The sequence below is a fragment of the Erithacus rubecula genome (assembly GCF_903797595.1).
Source record: "Erithacus rubecula genome assembly, chromosome: 3".
NCBI classification, from domain to species: Eukaryota; Metazoa; Chordata; class Aves; order Passeriformes; family Muscicapidae; genus Erithacus; species Erithacus rubecula.
Window position 1 is genome coordinate 76,127,138 of NC_136689.1, and position 22,682 is coordinate 76,149,819.

The 22,682-nt window shown below is 40.0% G+C and overlaps 1 protein-coding gene across 1 annotated transcript; it reads right to left on the minus strand.

The window, feature by feature from the left end:
- Positions 1–8,134: 8,134 nt before the first annotated feature.
- OTULIN (OTU deubiquitinase with linear linkage specificity) lies at positions 8,135–21,478 on the minus strand. Its single transcript, XM_079299704.1, has 8 exons — positions 21,233–21,478; positions 19,438–19,767; positions 16,949–17,022; positions 16,061–16,155; positions 14,773–14,916; positions 12,393–12,518; positions 11,122–11,391; positions 8,135–9,890 (listed from the first exon to the last, which is right to left on the minus strand). Exons 1-8 carry the CDS (start codon positions 21,352–21,354, stop codon positions 9,696–9,698), a joined length of 1,356 nt encoding a protein of 451 aa, XP_079155830.1. The 5' UTR covers positions 21,355–21,478; the 3' UTR covers positions 8,135–9,695.
- Between the last annotated feature and the right edge of the window lie 1,204 nt (positions 21,479–22,682).

Here is a 22,682-nt window from a genome sequence, read left to right on the forward strand (position 1 = left end):
ACAGTACCCTCCCACCCTCTGGGAGCCCACAATGAGAGCAAAGCAAAAACAAGCTATTGTATCTGCAGATAAAGTGTTTGAGGACTGTACTGCACTTCTCCCATTAACTCTCTAAGCAAAACTGCCTGGAAACAGCAAGTAATTGCACTGATTACCTGCTTCCTCCCACCTCTGCTCATATGCATCATACAGCATTTTAAAAAAAGCTACCCTTTCTCATAACTCCCCTTTGTAATCAAGGTAATGCAAAGTAAATACTTACATTTACGTAATAGAATGGCTCGGCCTATCTGCAAATGAGAGCATATAAATCCCCTCTTAGGAAAGGATGTAAAAACTGGAACAGCAGCTTTATCCGTAATTCAGCAAAAAACCCACAACAGAAATACAAAGCAAAAATTGCAGAACTGAAAAAAAAGTTAATTTCATTAATTTTTAAAGAAACTACTGCCTGGGTGGCAAGTAAGGTGTATGTACACATGCAGAAAACAGCAGAGCCTGGAACTAATGTTCATTGCTCAATTTCATTGTTTGCTTTTCAAAGGAAATGTAACTCTGCTTTTGTGTCTATTATGATGAACAAAAAGTCCTTCCTAAGCTATAATGAAACAATTGGAATGTTACAGGCAATAAATTAACTGGTTACTTAGATCAACAGATTTTATCCACCATGTTTGCAAGCACCACAAACATGCAAAAGTAAAATCTCAAACAGCTCCCACAATCATAAAGGCAGTCAAGCTCAAATCATGTCAGGTTTTGATCTTTCAGAGCATTGTTCTGTCTGCTCCCTTATTTTAGATAATTTAGATTATTTTGTGGTGTTACTGCCTCTGCCTTAGTTTTGTGAAGCCAAACACTTAGGTAGGGTTTGTTGGGATTGCAGATAGTGTCAAAGCCTCATGTGCTGCTTGTGCTGTTTGGCAGGGATTTTACCACCACAGAAATTCAAAGTGGACTTCACTATGATGGAATGGCTGAAATGCTTTCATGGGGTTTGCAGCACAGCTCAGCAGCATTCCCTTTAGGAAAGACTTGTTTCACCTACATGGGACAGAAAGCTTCTGAGGAGGAGCACATGTGGGTGTAGAGGAAGGATTGTGTGTACATGGACAGACAGGAACAAGTGGCTGCAAATAAATGGGCTGAAGTGTCTTTTGCAAGCACCCTGCACTGTGTCACCCTACAAGGACCATACTGGTGGGCAAAGGGAGCAACAAGCCCTTCATTTGTCATCTTTAGTGGAAGGTTTCTGGGCATCTTAGTAGATTCTAGTTACAAGAGAAACTAGATCTCTAGAAACTAGAGATCCCCACCTTTGGCTACTTGAGCAGGGCCAGCCACAAGGTCTCTCCAGAAGGAAACTACAAACATTGAGCAAAACCTAAAGTACAGAGCAGCAGCTGAGAACTTTTTGTCTGCACAGCAGGAAGTCATCATGGAGGAGAACCAGTCTGTGTAGTGGTAACTCCCAAGAAGTTTCAGTTCTGATGCAGTTTCTGAACAAAGATACCTCTGACCACACCATGCAGGGTCAGACTGCACCATTTGTAACATGGTATTGCAAGGACAGAAGGTTCTCCAATCCCAGGGGGTTATGAGGACATAACATTCACTACTGCTGGTGAAAGATGGCTGGATACTGCAGGGAACAGTGTCACAGAAATGCCTGAAAACTGAATTCATATTTGCATGTTCTAATTGTGCCTTTGGGTTCTCTAGAATTGACTTGGTTTTAGTTTTACAGAAATACTTTTAGATTGAGAGTGAGAAGTAGTGTCTGGAAGCAGCATCCTAATAAAAAAAGCAACCCAAAATCTGAAGACTCTTGCTCAGGAGAGAGGGCAAAGGAAGTTTGGGCACCTCATCTTTTTCCAGCCTGGCCTTCTGACCATGGATTGTTCTGCAGGACAACATTTTGTTCTGTTCTCAGCAGGCTAACACTGCTGAAAGACAAAAAGCAGTAGCTAGCCACACTATGCCAAAGTTGTCCTGGGATTAAAGTCAATTCTCTATCAACACATTTTGTAGAGAAAACCCCTCATTTTTCATAGTTTGTTCCTATAATTTGAAGGCAAATCTGAGAGCCAGGCAAATGTATATTTCACCTGAGAGATATGTGGGTTTTCATTTCTTTCAGAATATCTTTCAGCATCAGCTTCAGACTCTTTCTTAGGATAAAGCTGTCCTTATGCAAAGCAGTGTGCCTAATAGCCATTCTTGACTACTTAAACAAGTCAATTTTGTAAGGACTGTAGGTGTCAAGCCAGAGCACTGTTTGGAACTACAGGGATCCTAGATTTTAAATGAAATGTTACCTCATGCATCATTTTCTATCATACTTACAGAATTCCAGTTTGTTTATCTCAAAATAAATGTTGCTTTCTGTAATTTGTGCACATGCTAAAGCTGCTGGTTTGTTTTTTTATGAATGTTTCGCTTTGCTTTAAACATGTGGGTTTTCTTTAAACAAAAATGAAGGTTAAAACTTTGTACATTTTTTAAATGACTGCTAAGGTCAGAAGTATAAAAGTATGTGTCACATTAAAATTGAGTGCTGTTTATGTATTTGACATAGATGTATGTTTTTGCATTGTTAAAAAGAATTATCCATGCTTTCTTTCAGGGGGATCTGTGCTCCAACATTGTCCAATAGCTTTCATATTCTAATTACTTTAATTAAAGTTCTAACAGTTTGCATATGATTCATGATTCTGATTTCTTCTGTTTTATTAATTCTGATAATCTGACATGGTCTAAAATGCTCTTCTCATTTGGAACAAGCAAAATATACCTCCTGGTGAGAAATTAATCCAACACTCAAATTGTTTTTGAATTATGAGTATGATGCTGCCAACTGCAAGGTCTTAACTTGAAGTTAATGAAATCCAAAGGTATCCATAAAATGATGCAAGAGAAGCTCTTTATTTCTACAAAGCCTCCAAGTGTTGTTGGTATGGAAATGCCATGATCAGAATACATTTTCTATACCAAATCAAATATTTTTATCATTCTTGTTTAACAGACACTTAATATTTAAAAGGGGAGCATTATCCTCATCAGGCTGAGGCAAACTCAAGTGTCAGGAGAAGATTCATCCCTCTTATGGAGCTACAAAAGCACTCTTAATAATTTTATTTTATTTTTTTTTTCTTTTTGAACACATTCCTTAAGTACTCCCAAATGACCAAATGTGAGCCAGGGAGAAGACTGCCTTTTAGTATTTTGACACTGCTTTGAGCAGACTGAGCAAGGCCAAACAGCCAAACAGGGTCACATCACGGCCAGTCTGACACTCCTCAAACCAAACTTTCTCTTTCAGAGACTTTGCAGGCTTTATTTCACTCTTCCTAAGAAAGAAAGGGCCTGATCTGAAGCTGGTAAAAAGTAAGGCAGGCAGTATGAGGGCAAATAGCATTATTACTTCACATTCTTAATTTCTAGTCTTGAAAGTATTCTCTCCCTCAGCAGCAGGGGCTCCATCAGCAGCCCCTCCTCTGACCCCCATCAGTAATGATGGCAATTAGCTCTTCCTTTAACGATGTATATCAAAATATAATCCATCTTATTCCCCCAAAGGGCTTGCACAGACCTCAGATGAAAAAGTGCATAGCTCCAGGTAGAAACCCTCCCCGTTGTGGGTGGTTCTGCACAGCATTTCCTTTTGTCCAAGAATCAATGACAGGGTGGTGGAATGCAGCTCTGCTGGAGGTCTACAGGTCTGTGCTGCTGGGGAAGGATCTATTCTGTGCCAAGGAAAAGGCTTCTTACTGCAGACAGGTGAAAAAGTGCTGACACTGACAGAGGTATGGCACTAAGGGAGCAGGAGCCTCACATTGCCTGGAAATGACACTTGTGAATGAGGATGTGTTGGATGACCACAGCAAACACTCTGCCAGTCCCTGTGACATGCATGGAGACCTGCAGGGAGGAAAACCAAAGCCTGAGGGCTGCTTCCCAGGAGAAAGTCAAGCTGCATTTATTAGTTCTCCACACTGCAGCTGTGAAAAATGGGTCTCCTTCTTCTAGGTGACATAAAAACTGTCTCATGAGCAGACAAACATTTTCCCATCAGCTGGAACCAGTGCTCCCAAACCTACAGCCAAAATAGATTGATCTGTGCTGAGCCCACCTGCCATAGGCAGGTAGTAATTCCCACATCTTCCAGTGCAGCATTTCTTTAAAGAGCCAGGAGTTTGGTGGCAAGTCCCACTGATGGTAAAAGTCCCTGCAGTGCAACAGGACACCTCCCCAGCTGCAGATCTTACACCTTCCCTCCTAGCTCCTCACAAGAAACTTCACACCATTGTGTCCTTTGAATTTTCCATGCTGTTATGTGTTTTGGGGAAGGCAGACACACCAGAATGAGCATCCATGGGATGGGGTGTAGGGGATTGTACTGATACCTGGGCCTTTCATACATGTGCCTTACAAACAGGTGACTGTTGAAGCTATCACAGATTTGCTTTAAACCTCCCTAAGTGCTGCTCCAAACCAGTTTTCCTTTTCCTATTTCTTTAATAATGTTTCCAGCTACCTACTACCTTTTACAAGACACTATTTTGTGTAATTAGGAGAGGTTTTATGTTTGCAACATATGTTTGATGAGACAAAATCCAGAACATCTGAGTGAAGGGAGCTCTACAGAGGGCTCATCAGTAAATGAACACTGTGGAACCACTTGGTTGTCTAAAGGCAATGTTAATATTAGATAGAGGGGCAGGAGGCCAGTGATGCTCTGAATGGGTGTTTGCTGGGGAGGATCTTAAGGGGCCTGGATGGAAGATGAGAGTCTGAGGTTCACAGAAGGAGACAGCTTGTCCTGCCACCGTGAAAGTGCTATTTCAACAAGGAAAATAAACTATTAACTCCCTGACATTTTAGTGGGTTTCTTGCTGTTTTAGTTGTAAACCCTCCCTTTTCTCTATGTTTTCAACCCTATTAGCCAAGCAGCTCGATAGTGACCCCTGAGAAGAAATTTTATTGATTCTTCTGTCTCCCTTTTGAATATAAATTCAAAAGACATGCTTAGGTGAGAGAACAGAAACTGCTCTAAACTGCTGGTTGCTTCCTGAAAGGAGCACAATCCTCCAAAATGCAAATGCACTCATGATGCAGTTTGCTGGCACAGAAGCTGAACTTTGGCAGCAAGAGATGGACCTGCCCAGGAGGGGCAAGAAGCAGGGTGTCACCCAAGCTCTTACTGTCAGCTCTGCAGAACCACTCCCTGAGCAAAACTCACAGGTCTTCTTTGTATAAAACAAAGGGCAAAATGTTATGCAATACAATATTCAAATTGGAGGGCCTGGAAAGAGTTTGAGTGAAATTGACAATTTTGCAGGTTTATGCCCCATCCTGTACATCTTCCTTGTTCAAGATAATTTATTATTTCTCTTTCCTTTTAAATAAAAACAAAAAAAAATTTCTTATGATGCAGAAGGCATTCAGAAACAGTAATGACAACAGTGATATTTCAGCAAGTGGTCCACCTCTAAATATATAGCCTATTCAGTTTTACACTGTCTTTCAGCTAGAAATAATTTTTATCATCTCATTAAAAGCAGTACAGGAAATAATACTCTGTTTTTCAAGATACTTTAAATCTCCATAAGTATCTCAGCTACAACTGTGTTTTTTCCCCACTATAATAAGAACAGTAAAAATAAAATCTGCTTTGTGCACCTTCAGCTGCAGTTGGAAACTAACAGATTTATACATCTTAAAAGTGATTTGATTTACTCTAGGACAATGTGGGAATCCAGCCTCCCAGTTTCTCACCATACATTATTTTTGATACTATGAAGCCTCATGTTTGTGAAGCAGGAATAAGTTATCCCAGAAGCTGCTCAGGATTCACTGTTACAGAATTCTGCCTGTGAAGTCTCACATGCCTCAGTACATCACCTGAAGGTTTGGATGAACACATAAAACCAGAGACTCAGCAGCCAAAGAGAGGACTTGCCACAAATTTCAACTCCTACTAGCAGATTTTTATTCAAGGTGTAAAACAGATGAACTACTTGATATTCAAAAAGCTAAAAATGTAAAGGCATGAAAAATCTCAAGTTTCTTACCACTTCATTTCACAGTGCTCCACATGTCTTCAAAATGTCTTTCACCTACTTATGCACTAGGAACTTCAGCTAACATATCCTGTCATGCAGGTCTCTAAAGCTGATGCTGCTAAACCGTTTGGAGATCACTGGGTCACAAGGCAAAGGTCAGCAGATCCCTGGGTCACAAGGCAAAGCATTTTGGCCATACTGTATGTCCTCAGCACGGTCGGTCTTTGTGCATCACCACCGACTCGCAGAGCACGAGAGAAGCACGGTGAAGTGCCGAGCCAGCAGCAGCCCTGGCTGTGCCTCGGACAGAAAGCAAGGAAGGGCTCCGGGTGCCACCAGCTGGGCGGTGTGGGAGCCTGGCTGTCCCTGCGCTGTCCCCTGGCCTGCGGGGACACCTGGCGACAGACCGGGAGGAGAGGCGAGCTCTCCCTGCAGGGGCGATGGACCCGGGTGAGGAGCTCCTGGGCTCCCCTGCAAAACCGCTCCGAGCCACGAGGGAACATTGCCAGCGAATGGTCTGTGAAATGCCCTGTTTCAGAAGGATGGTACTTAGTTCATCATTATTATAGCTTTATTTTTTATTTTCCTTTTTTTTTTTTCAATCTAAGGTCTATGGTGCAGAACAGACGTAACAAGAGCAGTGTCTGAATTCTGTCCCATCCCACCAAGTCACAAGCGGTTGCAGAAGTAGCTGATTATAGACAGGTAAGAGAGATGGGGGGGAGGAAAGTACCCACCGTGCTGAGCCTACATAAAAACGTAATTTCCATAAAATGAGGGATTGGGTTTTCTTCAATTTAAATACTGTATTTTTCAGACTGAAAGCCTGACACTGAAGAGCACATGCAGGGGCCACCTACTGCAGTAGCTGACTGATGCAGCAGCCCAATGACACAGGAGTTCTGAATAGAAATTCACCAGCACCCAAGGAGAAATGAGTGCTCTGGGGAAAGGGGACTAGACAAACACCTTCTTTGGGAGGCTGAACTTTACTTTGAGCTCTGTGGAATTAGTAACATTTCTTTTCCAAGAGCCTGAAGTTCTCCACAAGAAATAAATAAACGGACATATTCTTTGAATGTGTCTGGCTTGGAGCACATTAGTCGATGTCATAGCACAAATATTTATTGCAGCCAGCTTGAGAACATGGCTCCTTTCATCTTCCAGCATTAAGCAAAAAATGAAGCATTCATGAAGTATATTTGGCCATATTCAGACATTCCTGATCCTGTCCTGCCAGCTAGCATAGTGGGAAAACAAATGGCAATTATGCCCAGAAGAAAACAAGATGCAGGATCTGAACAACCAACACTCTTTATCTACCAGGGACACAAGATGACAAGCTGAGCCCTGCACTCGATACACAGCGCAGGAGCTCCCTCTCCCCACTTCCTCCAACATCTACGTGGTTCTCTGAGCACATCCACCATCCAGGTGAGACAGGAGTTCCCACATTGCTCTCCAGCCTCCTTCCCTGGCTCTGGGTGAGAGGGCTGTTGCTGTCACACAAAAACACACTTGGCCAAGAGCTGGCCAAGCTGAGCTGTCAGAATAAAGGGACAGTGCTGAACCAAACACGCCAGGTCTTGGTGAGCTCCCACAGGACACCACAGGCTTCTCTGAGCTGCTCCCAGCCCGAGCTTGGATAGATTGCCTGCTGCGCCACCAGGCATCTTTTGTAATTTACTAGCAAACAGAATAAAGGCAAAATAAAAGCTTTGATAGACAGCAGAAGTTTTTAGTGAAAAACACAGCATGTGACTTAAGCACCTTTTGCCCAGTCCCACCTTTCCAGCTCAATTATGTGAATTGTTTCCAGCCTTAATGGCAACAAACTCAGCCCCTAAAAAGCATCTGCTTCAGAAGTTCTTGCCATACATTCAGAACTACTGCTTTACATGTTGGACAATATATTTTTCAAAGAGCTGTGAAGTCTCAAGAATATATCAGAGATAATTTCAGTTAATAAAATCATATTTCTATCAGAGTTGAGAAGTGCAAGTTGCAAAAGTGAATTTATTTTTCCTCCTCGTCAACTTTTCTTGGATAACAGCAATTCAGGGAATTACTTGGTTTTGCTGCCCAGGTGCAAGGGGCCAATAATTACTTATTTTACACAGTTACTTTATTTCACAGCTTTCATGAACAAACCACCTAACTACAATGTGGATTTCAAAAATCAAAATACTGAAAATATAAAGTACAGGCCATAAAGCAAGAAAAAAAGTGCTGCCAATAAATTTATTAAGCTTATTTTTATTCCCTTGTACCTCCCATAAATTTTCAGTAACAAACAAATTGATTCAGAAGGCAATAAAAACATGACAAATATGACACTGAGTACATGATAAGCCTCATTAATGTGTTTAAAACATTTTAGAACATTGTGAATACACAGTTTCATTGTGTATATCACCTTTCACAATAACAGTTAACAAATTAATTTCAACTAGAACAGAAGAATTTTTCATGCCACTTTCTCCAGAATATTCAAATGAGAAGTTTTTATAACCTTACTCCTTTTGCATACAAAAGCCTTCCAAGTGGCCCATGTATGACCAGCACTTCAGCTAAATCAGCTTTCACTCTCTTGTTCCAAAACTCATCTGTAGGACATACTTCTACTTGAACCTAAAAGCTGAATGCTTTATTATTTAATAACTTTTTAAAGATCTGTGAGTACTTCCAGCATCTGATACATTCTGTATTCTTTCAGTTTTAAAGCATAATGAATAACTAAGCAGGAACAGAACCTCTCGTATCTCCACTCTTGGGAGGAGCAAACTGCACCAAAAGTTCATTTCCATCTACTGCACTCCCTGGACAAATTAAAATCCTCATGCTCTCCAGAGCAGCTGCCAAAGAGGATTAACACTACAGGAACAATAACAAGAACAGACATGGAATTAACAGGCATCCTATCAGCTGTCAGAATTTAAGTGGGAATTCTGTGTAGTCTTTGACTTTGTGACCGACTATAAAACAACTTTTATACCACATTTGTCACATTCCTCTCCATGGGTTGAAAGGGGAAGAGCAGCTCATTTTCAGTGCAACAGATAGCTGGCTTCTAAATAAGAGACACTTATGTAGGCAAAAACAACTCAAAGCATTAGAAAACCTTAAGTAACATCTCTTGTAGCATAAACCATGGCAGGCATTAAATTCCAACTGCAAAAGAATGGTATTACTTCCCACGACCCAATTTTGTATAAATGGCTTCTAAGCACTATGATAAACATCTGCCAAGATACTGCCACCTTACTTTCCCAGAAATTCCAATTGCCATTATTCTGGGGAGCAAAAAGTCAGCTCATGTCTTACCACAGAGCCTCACTAAAAGAAATAAAATGAATAAATCTATAGTTTTGGAAATTTTATTCAGAGTAAGCCCTTCAAAAAAAGGACTACAGAAACTTCCTTTTTTTATTGATGGAAAACAAAGCCATGCTTACCAAACTTTTACTATTTTAGATAGTACCTGTTTGATACTTTATTTCACATATCAACTTCCAAAACACAGATTTCAAGTTGTTGATTTAATCACATGGATTTTGTCATTGTCCTGTTTCAAAATAGCATGGGAAACCTCCATTAGCAGCACAGGTTTGTCTGCCAAGAATTACTTGTTCACAGCATCGTCTCTTGGCACATTCTGACTGGAATATTGTAATGTCTGTCATCTTCAGTTATGAGAGTCACCACAGGCCAGTCCTGCTCCGGGTCATTGGGGTAAAGTGTGATGAACTCATCGGTGCTGTACTTATAGAGTCGGTACACTTGGATGGTATACTGCAGGGCATAAGCAAGAAGAAACATTTCCACCTGCATTGGAAAAAAAATATTTGTGTAAAATTAACATACCTTCTACAAGATTTTCCTCATAAAAATATTAAACTAATATCCATCAGATGTAATTTTTCAAAGACAAAAATGATGAAGCGAGAAGTCCTATACATGAGCATCTCTCATTCAGTAACTCCATCATACTCCTCTATGATTCCATGCATTTAACAACAAAGTCTTCAAATCCACAATGGCAAAGTAAAATAATCCTAAAGAAAAACTGCTTTACACAGAGTGTCCTAGCAGGTAGGAAAGACATTCTCCTGTATCAGTGTTCATCCTGCTAAATCACTTAAAACCAGACAAGAGCAGGTTTCAGGCAATGATCCTTTCACTTACAGGGTACTTTGAACTTTCCAGCCAAAAAAAAGGTAAATGGAAAGCCTTACAAAGTCTGTCGACAGGAGAAGGAATTCAGAAAAAGAAGCTGTAAAAAGCTTCTACTCTGTCTACTACAGTGACAAGCACATCCTGTTCTAAATAACAATTTACAAAGAATCTTACTGAAATAAACAAATACAGTCAGCACAGAAAACTGGCAACATAATTTCTTGACTAAACTGAGCAGCAAAAAAGTCACCAATGAATCACCCATTTTCACAGAGACAGTTATCTATACTGCAATTGTCAGATTTTAAGATAAGAAACAAAACTAAACATAATACTTCCATGTTTCTAGTAGCTACAATTAAGTTGTGAACTTAATTGCAGTGTATCGCTTGTAATGAATTCAATGGGATTTTTTAAATGGATGTTTCCAAAATCTTTCAGTCTATTCAGCTCATTAACTACTCCTCATTTTGGTTTGGGGCTTTTTTGTAATATGTGTGCCATTTATGCCTTCTATAAAACAGTAACTTTCATTAGCTTATCAGAATTCACCTGTGTATGTGCTACACATGGTCTTCATAATTTGAGTGTTAGCTTTCATCATGGTATTTTTTAAAAAGCCAACAACTAAGAGATCAATGCAAGTGTTCTATTAATAGCAACCCCTATTTCCAAAGAATGCTATTCACCAGCCACCAGACAAAACCTGGTGCTTCAGAGGAGAGCCTTCACAGACTCTCACTACAAGCAAGCAGTTCTATCATTTTCTTCCCAATGGAAGACCAGATGCTTCAGTCAGCCCAACAAAAGCTGGGAAATTTCTTAAACCACTTGACTACAAAAACAGGAAAATAACACGTTAAGAACAACCTCTCCTTACTTGTTCAAGGCCTCCACTGTGACCAATATGATTCAAGTGATTATGCATTAACTGACAAGGGTTGCTGGAAGTATCCCGTGCAAACAGGAGCCAGGAGAAGACAGGCACTCTTCTTCCACTTTTATCGGCGTTGTATAATTCAATGGCAGTGTTAAGCATCAAAAACTTCAGCGCTTCATAGAGACTATACTCCTCCTCTTCATTTTTAAACAATTTATCACAAGCTTCCTGTTTCTCAAGGGGACCCTTTATATCACTTATACTCTTCCACTAAAAAAAACCAAAAAACAAGCAAACCATCACACACAACACAAATCAACAGCCATCACCCTGCAAGAGCTGTAAAAAGCCTTTTGTGACTTGTCAGATGCTCAGCACAGACAATCAAAATTTAACTTATAAAGGGCTTTTTTTAAAAAAAAAAAATCAAGAATATTTCCACAACTGTATACCCTAATCAAGGTCAGGCTGACTTGGTCTTTTGCTTAAATTGATCCATAAGCAAAGCAAAAGGAGGAGATGATATAACTTACTGCAAGGTGGCAGAACAAATACTGCTGTGGGACAATATGCATTAAGGTAATAACCTTCTTCTTTCCTGTACCATAAAGCCTACACACCTCATATCCTTACATTTCTGTTACTCAAAATGTACATTTCATTCCAACCATCAAACTGATGAATTCAGTATTCCAAATACTCCTAAAAGCCTTCACTAAAAGACAATTTGCATTCACAGTAAGACAAGAATGACTGACGAGTTTTTTAACAAGTTCCAGAGCTCCAAGAGAGAGAAAACACGGGGCTAGGTAATGAACACTTAAGGGGACAATCACGTTCCCATGACCTAGAATAAATGTATAAAATGGAACAAAAACCACTCCTTTGAAATTATTTCATTGTTGCTGTGTTTTTCTCTCCTTAAACCTGACCAGAGTGCAAAAGGATTTGTGCACAGTATACATAAATACACTAATACAGACAGAAAGCTACTCTGTTACATTAATTTTCTCATTGAAATCTGTCTAATTAATAGTTTTCTGCAGAGCTGCTTGTAAATTAATTCCATCATCAGGCTACTGCAAGTAGTGGAAGACCAGACACCTCTCACAGTGGAACTGACATTCTTTACTTGATTTTTTTGCAGTATACATACAGAAAGGGGACTTTCACTACTGAAAGCATCCTTATGCTAAATTCTCCATTCAAAAATCTTTTGTCACTTATTCTTATTTGTAAGTGACCAAAGACTATACACATACTTTTCCTACCTTTTTCCTCAGAAGTATTAAATACTCTTTTATTTCATCACTTATTTCACCCATCCTCTTGCCAGGTTTCTGTCTGAGCTGCCACTGCTTGATCCAGTCATACTTGCTCAGCAAGTTTTCAGGAAGCTGGAAGTTGAGAGAAGGAAAGGCAGTGTAAATTAAAAGTCTGGAAAGGAAAAGGCACCAACCTGCATATTTTATTTTTTTTAACATTTTGCACCTTAAAACAATACTTCATATTCTTCTAAACAGGTATCACAGTAAGATGACCATAACCAACTGGCTGTTTATAACATTTGTTGGGTAAGTGTCAGAATACTTGTCTATTACTATTTCCAGATCTATCTAACACATAAGCACTGGATCACCAAGTTACTGATGCCTTCTTTTTTGTTTGTTTTGAGTTTTTTGTTTTGTTTTGTTTTTTTTTTTTTTAATTAAAACACTCCCCCAACAGGAGTTAGATGGCAGTGACAGTGTTTGAAAGTGTTCCTCAACCAACAGAAGAGAAAATGACATCCATTAGATCATCCTGAAGTCTTGGTGGACTGCAAATTACTTTGTCCAGAACACACAAACTCTGTTTTGCTTTCAAGGAGCACAATTCAAACACTCTGGGATGTTTTTATATGAAAGAAGAAGATAACTTGGGAATTCTCTGATGCATCAGATCATGCCTTAGCCTCAGAACTGTCCCCTTAACTGCTCATGTGCTGCACCTGTTCAGTTCAGAGCTTTCACATCTCCCCTGAAGGACATCCTGGCAGTTTCAGGTCCAGTTTTGTACCCTCATCTATTAACTCATCTTACTGCTATAACTGGAAGAGCAACTTGTGTCTCACAATGGAGTAAATACTTGGCTAGAGCAGCACTTAGACCATTAGCCACCACCAGCCCATTTTCAGTTTATTAGGACTCCAAATTAGTAATGTCTTCTCTTTAGTGGCAACAAAGTATGTTGAGAGAGGCACAGATCTTCTCCCACCCCTGCCTGGCATCCTGTGCACACAGAACTAAATAATAAAAAATTATCTGCCAGTAACTTCTACAACTACAAATGTGCACGTAATTACCATTTTAAATTAAAAACAAGAAAAACACCAAAAGACCACATTATATTTGTACTGCCAGCTGTCACCATGCACTTTTCTCTTACATGCCTTCTGCTTTGATGCATAACAATTTATCATTTCAGTTTGTTTTGTAAGTGTACACCCTTTTAAAAAAATGCTTATTATCATATGACATTTTCCTCTATGAATCAGTAGCAAAAAAAAGGATGAACATCATCAAAAACTTCAAAGTATATAATTTTTAAAAAGTTTGCATGCTCTATATTGAGGATTAGTTGGGAACCTATGTTCTTTAGTCTGATAACATGGAAATGGTTGAGAGCTGAAAGAATGTGTTTTTTACAAAAAGGAAACCACTTTGGAATGTACTCGCTGTAAAACACCTCACAGAACTATATTCATCAGTAATTACAAAAACATAATCACAAGATGTTCACTTAAAACTGACAATGGGCAGAATGAGAAATGTTCAGATGTTCTGAAAAGTGATGTAAAAAGGTAGTAAGGGCAATGTGATTCTACTTGGACTGCTACCCTACACATAGAGTCTGCCCCAAACATTCAGCATTTACATTCTCAGCAGAATCCTGATAACTGGAACCTTATTCTTCTCAAGTGGCTTACTTTTGTATAGGCAGCTTCTTACAGGTTTTGTCCATGTGCACCAATACCACCAAATGGACTTTGCTGACACAAGAAAATTTCTGGAATATTCTTTTTCTACTTGTAGGGGAATACCTTGCTTTTCTCATACATCAGTGCTCCACATGAACTGTTCCTCGTGTCAGGTTGGAGTTGCTCTTGCACTTATTTTAAGCAACATTTAAGACACATTCTGCAAAGCCTACAGCATCCAATTTGTTATTCCACTTTCTAGAGAAACCATATATGGCACACAAGAATAGATATTATAATTTTGAAAAACTGGAAGTTTCTTAAATGTTAGAATAAATTGTCTGTATTTTTTGTTACTGCCAGCTGCCTTGTTGTGGAAAATCTCTTACTGCCTCATTATATGCAGTAAGAAGAAACCAAGAGAACAAAATTAACACTGACAAGTGACATTCCAGTAAGCACTACAGTAACATTTATATCCATTATAAACTGGAAACCAAGGGCATCTGGACTCAATTCCAGGATGAAGAATCACTGTGCACAAACAACAATCTTGAATACTGCAACTTCTCAGTTCAGGGGATATTGACAAGTGAGCACTTACATTACATAAGAGAGAAATAAGATTAAAAAATTATCAAATAGGTTAGACCCAATATTACTCTATGTCAGAAGATCAGTTTGCCATGTACCATAGTAAAATCCTCACTCTGTAGCCACGGTGGTAAGTGGGTAGCTTGGCTTAATGCCTGGAAAAGAGTTGCTCTGAAAGCACAATAGTTATCACCCCGTATTCTCCTGATAGATGCAAACTTCTGAGCAACTGCTTCATATCCCTAGAAAAATATAAAATCCAAAGAACATGAAATCTTTAATAAAGCATTTTAAGGTCATACACTGGTAACATAAAAGATATTGGAATATTATCATCCAAATACTAATGCTATTTAGAAAGAAAAAAAAAGCTTGACCCACTACACCTTCTGGAAGTTCAAATGCTTTTAGGTCACAAATTATGCTATGAAAAAAAAAAACCCAACTTTGTTCTGCTAAAAAACAAGACAAGAAACTGAAGAAATCTAACAGATAACCAACTGAGGTATTTGTCTGATGACAGAACATAAACATCACTGAAATATGGCTAGCTAACTCACCTAGATTTCAAAAAAATATCCAACATACATAGATAAGACTACATATTATGCTTAAAAGAAATTTCAGCACTAATTGATGCTACTTACCCAATACATGTCACATGCAGTTTGTTTCTGCCTCAGGGCAAGTTTGTGCTTACACTGAAATATCTTGACACTTGCCTCAGCACATTTGTCCCCTCCCTGCTGTTCCCATAGTCACAGTTGTAGCAGGAGCCACAATGTTGAAATGCAGCTTCTGCAGCTCAGCTACCCTGGCAAGGGCCAATGCCCTGTGCTGTCTGTACTTCTCACAGTAATCTCTTGAGGGAGGGATGGGGAGTTCTTGATATTTGTAATCTTTATGTTTACTCATACATATTTTTCAAGCAACAAAACAACTTTACTTTATTTTCTACCATTCTAGATCAAGACTAATATAAAAAATTGGTTCCAAAACTGGCAAAAAAAATCTCAGGAAAAATTTTTAAAAACCCATGCAATTCACCACTTCCAGTTACCTGCCTGCCACCCAAAAATTTGGTAACCTGCTCTGCACTTCAACAGTCCACAAAATTAGCATTTTATGTCCATAAACAAAATATAAAACTTCAATTGAAAACAATAACGAAGAACAGGACTAATGAAACCCCTAAATTATCAGCAAGTAGCTTCACTAAAAACACATTTGAAATGAGCATGAAGAAAAGCATCTGTAAGTTGTAAACCACTTGTAAGAACTCACAGTGTAAAACACTGCTACTGAATTTCCTATCTTAAAAGACTGACTGCATAGGAAATCACATAGCGAACAAAAACAAAGAGACTAATGAAATTCAACCAAAACCTTTCTCATCCTTTTTGCTGCTGGTGTATTTCCTCTCCATTCCTTTCTGCAGTACTCCATGATGTCCATTTCAGGTGAAACACTTAGTTTATATTCTGTCAAACAGAACATGCAACATGATAAAGAAAAGAGAATAAGGTAGAAAACACATCAAATTTCTAAATACACTATCACTTGGAAACAACTTCAGTGCCAAATGAAACTGGCAGCACAACCTGTAGCTACTAAATAATTACTGCTATAGGGGGGGATAAAATCAGTTTGTTCTGAAAACTACGTGTGAAGAAAAGTTATGGTGTAGTTCAACAAGATAGGGAACACTATGCTCCTCTTTTCTGCAAAAATTAATTGGCAAAGAGGATAAATTAGTAAAGTACTTCATTTTATTAGCAAGCAGAAAAATATTTGACAGAAGTTTCTCTTCTTCATACAGCAGCCAGACTATAAGAGAGAAAGATGACAGCTCTTGCTGACTAAGTTGGTAACAATAACAGAAAGAAGAGAGATAGTTTTGCCTTGGAATCCCAACAGCCTCCATCCCAAAACCAGGTAGTGCTGGGGTTATCAAGGCATGCCAGCAACAGACATTGCTGTGATGACTATGACTGATTTTCAAGTGCAACATTCATATCATAGACTATGTGACTGCTTTTCAAAGAATTCATGTTCATTTGTAAAGTAACTACAGAAACACAGAAACATATTAAGAGCAATTAATTTTACAGATAATTGATCTTTTTATGAATCAAACTGTACAGTGTACCCAGTCATAAGTAACTGCTATTGAACACACACATCAGAAGTCCCTGGAAGAGAGGGTGTCAGGACATCAAACATCAGTGCTACAGTGAGTTGCAATATTGAAACTTCACACAAGTTTGATTGTACCTGATGAGTTTGTTTCACAAAGCAGTATTTTCTCTCTCTCTATTTCTTCTTCATCACGATACATGTCCTCCTCGCTGCAATAAAAATCAACACATACCTCATGTAACAGCACAAATCCTACTCTATTATCTCTTCCCATTTTTCAACTCAGGAAAGTTGGGTTTGTTTTTTTTTTTTTAATTCAATCTGGTTTCCATCTTACCCATTTTCATAGAACCAACCTTAGCTTGTAAAAATAGAGAAAAGTTTAGAAAACCCTCTCAGCTGCTCCCCTCCAATATCTCTCACTAGGTTGGTGATAAATCATTGCCTGAATTTCTCTTCTGTGGTTGAATGGATGCTACAGCCCCTTCATATTACTACATTTTACAATATAAATTTGCAAAAGAAACAAGTCAACATGTCCATTTGCTGCACACATAAATAATGCACCCTAAGCATGCAGCTAAGAACACATTACTCAACAGGGCTTTGTATCAACACACCACTGGAACTGACCAACCTGCCTTGTGCTGAGCAGAACACATGACAGAATACATTGAAAAGTGGCCAACTACCTGCATTTAGTTTGAATGTTACTAACTCAAAGGAGAATTTACACCATGACTCAAACTGCAGCTTACAGGTTAGCTGAAATTCAGAGAAACATTTCTTCCTCAAATAATACAGGCTTTTTGGCTAAGGTAAATTGTCAAGTACCTGCATCTGAGAACATATACAACATTCTGAAGTCAAGTTATGACCATGAAAGAGGAAATTATGCCCTAAAAGAAGACTGCATAGATCAGTGTCTGCAGTTTGGATGGGAACTTTAGTGCTGAAAATGGAGGTCCATACAATGTTCAAAAACCTGACTGCACATTGCATATTCCATTACTGAGAGGCATTTGTCATATAATTACATCTAGCAAATAAACTTCTAAAAATAATCACAGCTTCACAATTAAAATACTTAAAAAAATATGTGTCACCAGCCATATTAATATAATTAGGCATAGCATTAAAAGAAGTTTACACTGAAAGACTGTTTTTCAAAGAAAGTACATAAGCAGAAAAAGGCTGCTAGGTTATTACTTACTGCCCACTACTATTAGCAGCTTCTAATCTACTCCTCACAAACACCCCAAATCCAAACCACAGTCTGCCTCCAGAAGACTAGGAAGAAATTAAGGCACATCTTACACCACTAAGAGAGGACAAGCAATTAGGAAGACTGTGAAAAAGAGTTCAATGTAGTCATATGGTAATCAGATTACTTTCATTAAACTCAAAAGGACAAACTACTAAATGATAGCTCTGTATTTCTTTTTCTTTATATCCAAGCCAGCTTTCTCAAACCATCTGTATACATTTTCCTTGAGAACAAAAAGTCTTTAGCATAAAGAGCAATGCAGGTTAATACCAGGAAACTCGTCTACTGGGCTATCATATAAAACAATTTTAGTTTTTACAAAAGTGCTCAAGTAGCTGCACAAAATCTCATTTTTAACAACACTAAATAATTAGTAATTAGAAGAGCAACAATAGATATAGTAGGTATCAAACACAGTACTATCTGGTGAAAAGAAACATCATAGAAATATTTGTTTCAAGTCCATATTTATGTTATGCCATGACACTGGACAAAGCCTAATTTCTCAGCAGAGTTTAAAGTCCATTCAGACTTTAAAGAATACTTAATAAACTTGAAAACACTATGGAAAAAACCACACAGGTATCTGATGGCAGCAATCTCTAGTTTATCTTCTGTATAAGCCAAGTATCTAAAATATAAAGCAACAACCTCCCCCTCTGAGCATGAAGAAACCTGCTGCTGCAAGGGATCCCACAGGGAGAGAAATTATGTAAGAGCAGGGAGATTGTTCCTCTGTGATACATCCTTGAATAAATGCAGCATAAAACACAGAAAGAAGTGCTCAAATATTAAGCCAGAGAGATTACTCAAGAAAGGGGAAGTTTGGTGTAAAGGAAGCAGTGTCATGGCCCTTCTGCAGATATTATTAAACCACCTTCTTTCTGGGAGGTGACAAAACCAAAGCAGCCACAGACTGAGAACATGACAGATTAACAACCAGAGTAAACAAAGTACGGCAATTCAAGAGAGTTGTTTTGAAATCCAGGTAGCAAGAGGTGCAATCCATCTGCACAGGCACTCTCCTTCCAGAGATGAGAGTGCATCATCACACTGTTGTAGCACAGCAATTGTTAAGTAAATCTGTGGAAACAATGTGGAAATTAAAGTCTTTCCCCATTAATGTTCAGATAAATATTTGACAAATATAGTGAAGATAAAGTAAGAGTGGAAAAGAATTCTTAAATGAAAACATGCATGCACAAAAAAATTGTTGAACTGATGGGATTTAACTAATGAGATTTTCCTGAACCAAGATACCAAGGAAAAAAAAAATCATAAATTTACCTTCATGAACTTAAAGTACCCTTCCTTTCTATAGGAAAACTGTTAATATATTTTAAAAATAAATCCTTACCTCTCCTCAGATGACTCCACTGCTGAACGATTACTGGACACAGGTAAGTATAGTTCACAGTTTCTAGATGCATCCTGATCCATCACACGAGATTTAATTCTATCTGTCTGCTCAAGTCTCCCACTACTTCTGTATATACAGTCTTGCCTTATTTCTGATGTAGGTTGCTCTTTCTGGTCTGCAGCTGCATTTGATGAGCCAAGTTCCTCAGAAGCAACACCAACTTCATTTTTATGCTTCATCAGCTGTGTGGGAACACTCTCTCTTTTCTCTTCTGCATCTGCAGAAAGGCTGGTTGGTTCTGTCATCCACCCTTGAAGATTATCCTGGCTTTGAAGAATGAAAAAATACGTGAAGAGTTTCTCTCCCAGAACAAAAGCACGTTTCAGGAAAATTACAGCATTTTAAGAGCTACATTGTATTTTGAGAATTCAGAGAGTATATATAAATTATTCAAAACCAGGAAGAAAATCCAGAACAGTTTGGTAAAATAAGACAGCATCCAAGATATTTTGTAAGTCACTCCCCTGACCATCATTTCTCACCAAGGCTAAGTTGTGCCAGTTCCTCAAACCCAACAAAAATTATTGCCCTCATTAAACATCTGCTATCCTTGGGGTGCATTATCACCTAAAACTTCAAGGATTAACAGAAATTCTAAAGAACTTTTTCTGTCCTTCAAGAAAACAGTTTTTGCACTCACCTGGTGCTCTGTGAAACATCCACTGCACCAGGATCATTACTAAGGGCAAGAATTTCCAATCTGATCAAGGTATCAAGACAGGATGTCTACAATCCATTCTAGCAAGTTCTCCAAAGGTTTAGGATATGTCCATATAGCAGATTTTCAGGGATATTTATCCTAAATTGACACATAATCCTGCCCAGAAGTTATGGGTTGCTTGGCAGTTGTCACATTAGATAATTTGTGTTTACCCAGGCTGCTCACCTCAGAGCCCACAGACTTACTATCCACTCAATCAAGCCTTAAAACCGCACAACACATCTCTATGTGAAAGCCTCCCACCTGCAAGACATCTTTGCTTACAAACCTTAGGGCCCTTTGGCACCCGAGCCCTGACATGCACCCTAGCACAGAGCTCAGGACAAGAGCTCACAGAAAGGCAGTGGCCTGGGCTGGAAGGGACTTTAAAAGCCACCTAGTTCCAATCCCCCTGATGTGGGCAGGGATGCCTTCCACTAGTCCAGGCTGCTCAGAGCCCCATCCAGACTGGCTTTGAATTTCCCAGGACGGAGCATTCACAACTTCTCCAGCAACCTTGTTCCAGTGCCTCACCACTAAAGAATTTCTTCCTAATATATAATCCAAACCTACTCTCTTCAGCTGGAATCATTCTCCGTTGTCCTGTCACTACCTGCCCTTGTTAGAAGTTCCTCTCCATTTTTCTCGTAGGCTCCCTTCGGGTACTGGAATGCCATAGTTAGATCACTCCAAAGCGCTCTATTCTCCAATCTGAACAGCCCCGACTGTCTCAGCATTTCCTCATAGGAGGAAATCCCCCCTAACCAACTTCGCGGCCCAACTGGGTCTCGTTCCGACAGCTCACTGTCCTCCCTGTGCTGGGGCGCCAGAGCTGGATGCAGCACGGCAGGTGGGTCTCACCAGAGCCGAGGGGCAGACTCCCCTGACCCCGCTGCTTTTGACGCCGAGTCGCACTCCACGTCCCGATTTCTCCCGTCCCCGCCGCTCGGGTAAGGACGGCCCAGGCTTGGAGCAGCACAAAGCCGCCCGTGTCCGCCCGGCACAGCGCAGGGCGGCCGAGGGAGGCCTCACCTTTCTGCCGCCGGGCCCGCCCGGCACCGCTCCGCCCTGCCCCGCCGAGCCCCGGCCGCCGCCACGCCGGGCCCCAGGGGAGGCCGCGGAGCTCGGCCCGGCCTTCGCCGCTCGCCGCTCATGCCGGCGGGGCCCCGGGCACGGCCGCCAGCGCCGTTCCCAGCCCCGTTCCCGGCCCCGGCACTGCCCGAGCGCCCGCCCGGCCCCGGCGCGGCTCCGCAGCCGCTTCCGCCTCGGCCCGGCGGAAAGGGCGGCCCGGCCGGCCCCTCAGCCCGAGCGGGCGGACACGGCACCCACTGCGCGGGGAGCGGAACGCCGAGGGGAGCTGCCCCCGCTCCGAGCGGGGAGCCCACCGAAAGGACTCGTAAACACTGCAGAGGGTGGCAGTGAGAGCTGCTTTCTGACAGGTCTCTCTTCTGGGCGCAAAGAAATACATGGCCACATTCTGGTGCGCCTTTATGAAACTCCAGACAGAAGAGACGCGCGCACGAAGTTGAGAAGCCCTTGGAAACTCTATGCTACTGAAACATACCCATTATAAAAAAATAAACAAAACAAGAAACAAACAAAACCACCCCCCCAACAACAACAACCAAAAAAAGCCCACCCAAAACAAAACAACAGCAGCAATAGCAACCTCCCTCCCCGAAACTCGGAGCAATAGAATCCGCACCGTGACAGACAGCCCACCGCAGTTTAGGTGTTTGGGAGTGTCTTCACATTGAACTTGGGCCTGAAAATGAAGAAGTCTTTCTGAAATTTCCCTCATATGACAAGTGATGCTGAGACTGGAGGCAAATTACTATAAATACACTTTTCAGGGAAGGAATTTGAACTAACATGTATTTAGAGTATCAAACATTATCGGGAGAACATTTTAAACGAGGAGGTCAGGTAGTAAAACCTCTAAAAGGTTTAAATGGAAATGATAAGTAATTTGCAACATCATGAAACTTAATAAAAAATTGATCAACACTTTTGTAAAAAAGCTTTTTCTGTTTCTTTTATCCTTGAGATGTGTGGAAGTATCATGAACGTTTGAAGAAAGGTGGAAACACCTGCATTACCTTAGGACTCTTTTAATTACTGCTCTTCTTGTGGATCAAATTCCTGTTGGATTGTTCTTGACAATGGCATCTCTTTTGAAAAATAAAAAAATCTTTGTTTGAACAACTGTTTGACTGATAGTTTGTCACAATATGCATTCCTGTTTCCCACTGGCCATTCCAGAATTACTAACTATCAAACAGCTAGTCCACTTGAAATATACCTACCTGCTTTCCCATGTTCCCATAATTTAAATAATTCAGATTTAGTAGCATTTAAGGGCCATTACAGTTGCCTCCTTTTTAAGATTAGGTACTTTGTTTGTTATTTACCCATCTTTGCTGCTGTCTCAGCAACTTTAAGGCGGAGATGTTTTGTCTGATCATTTTATTATCCTTCAGAG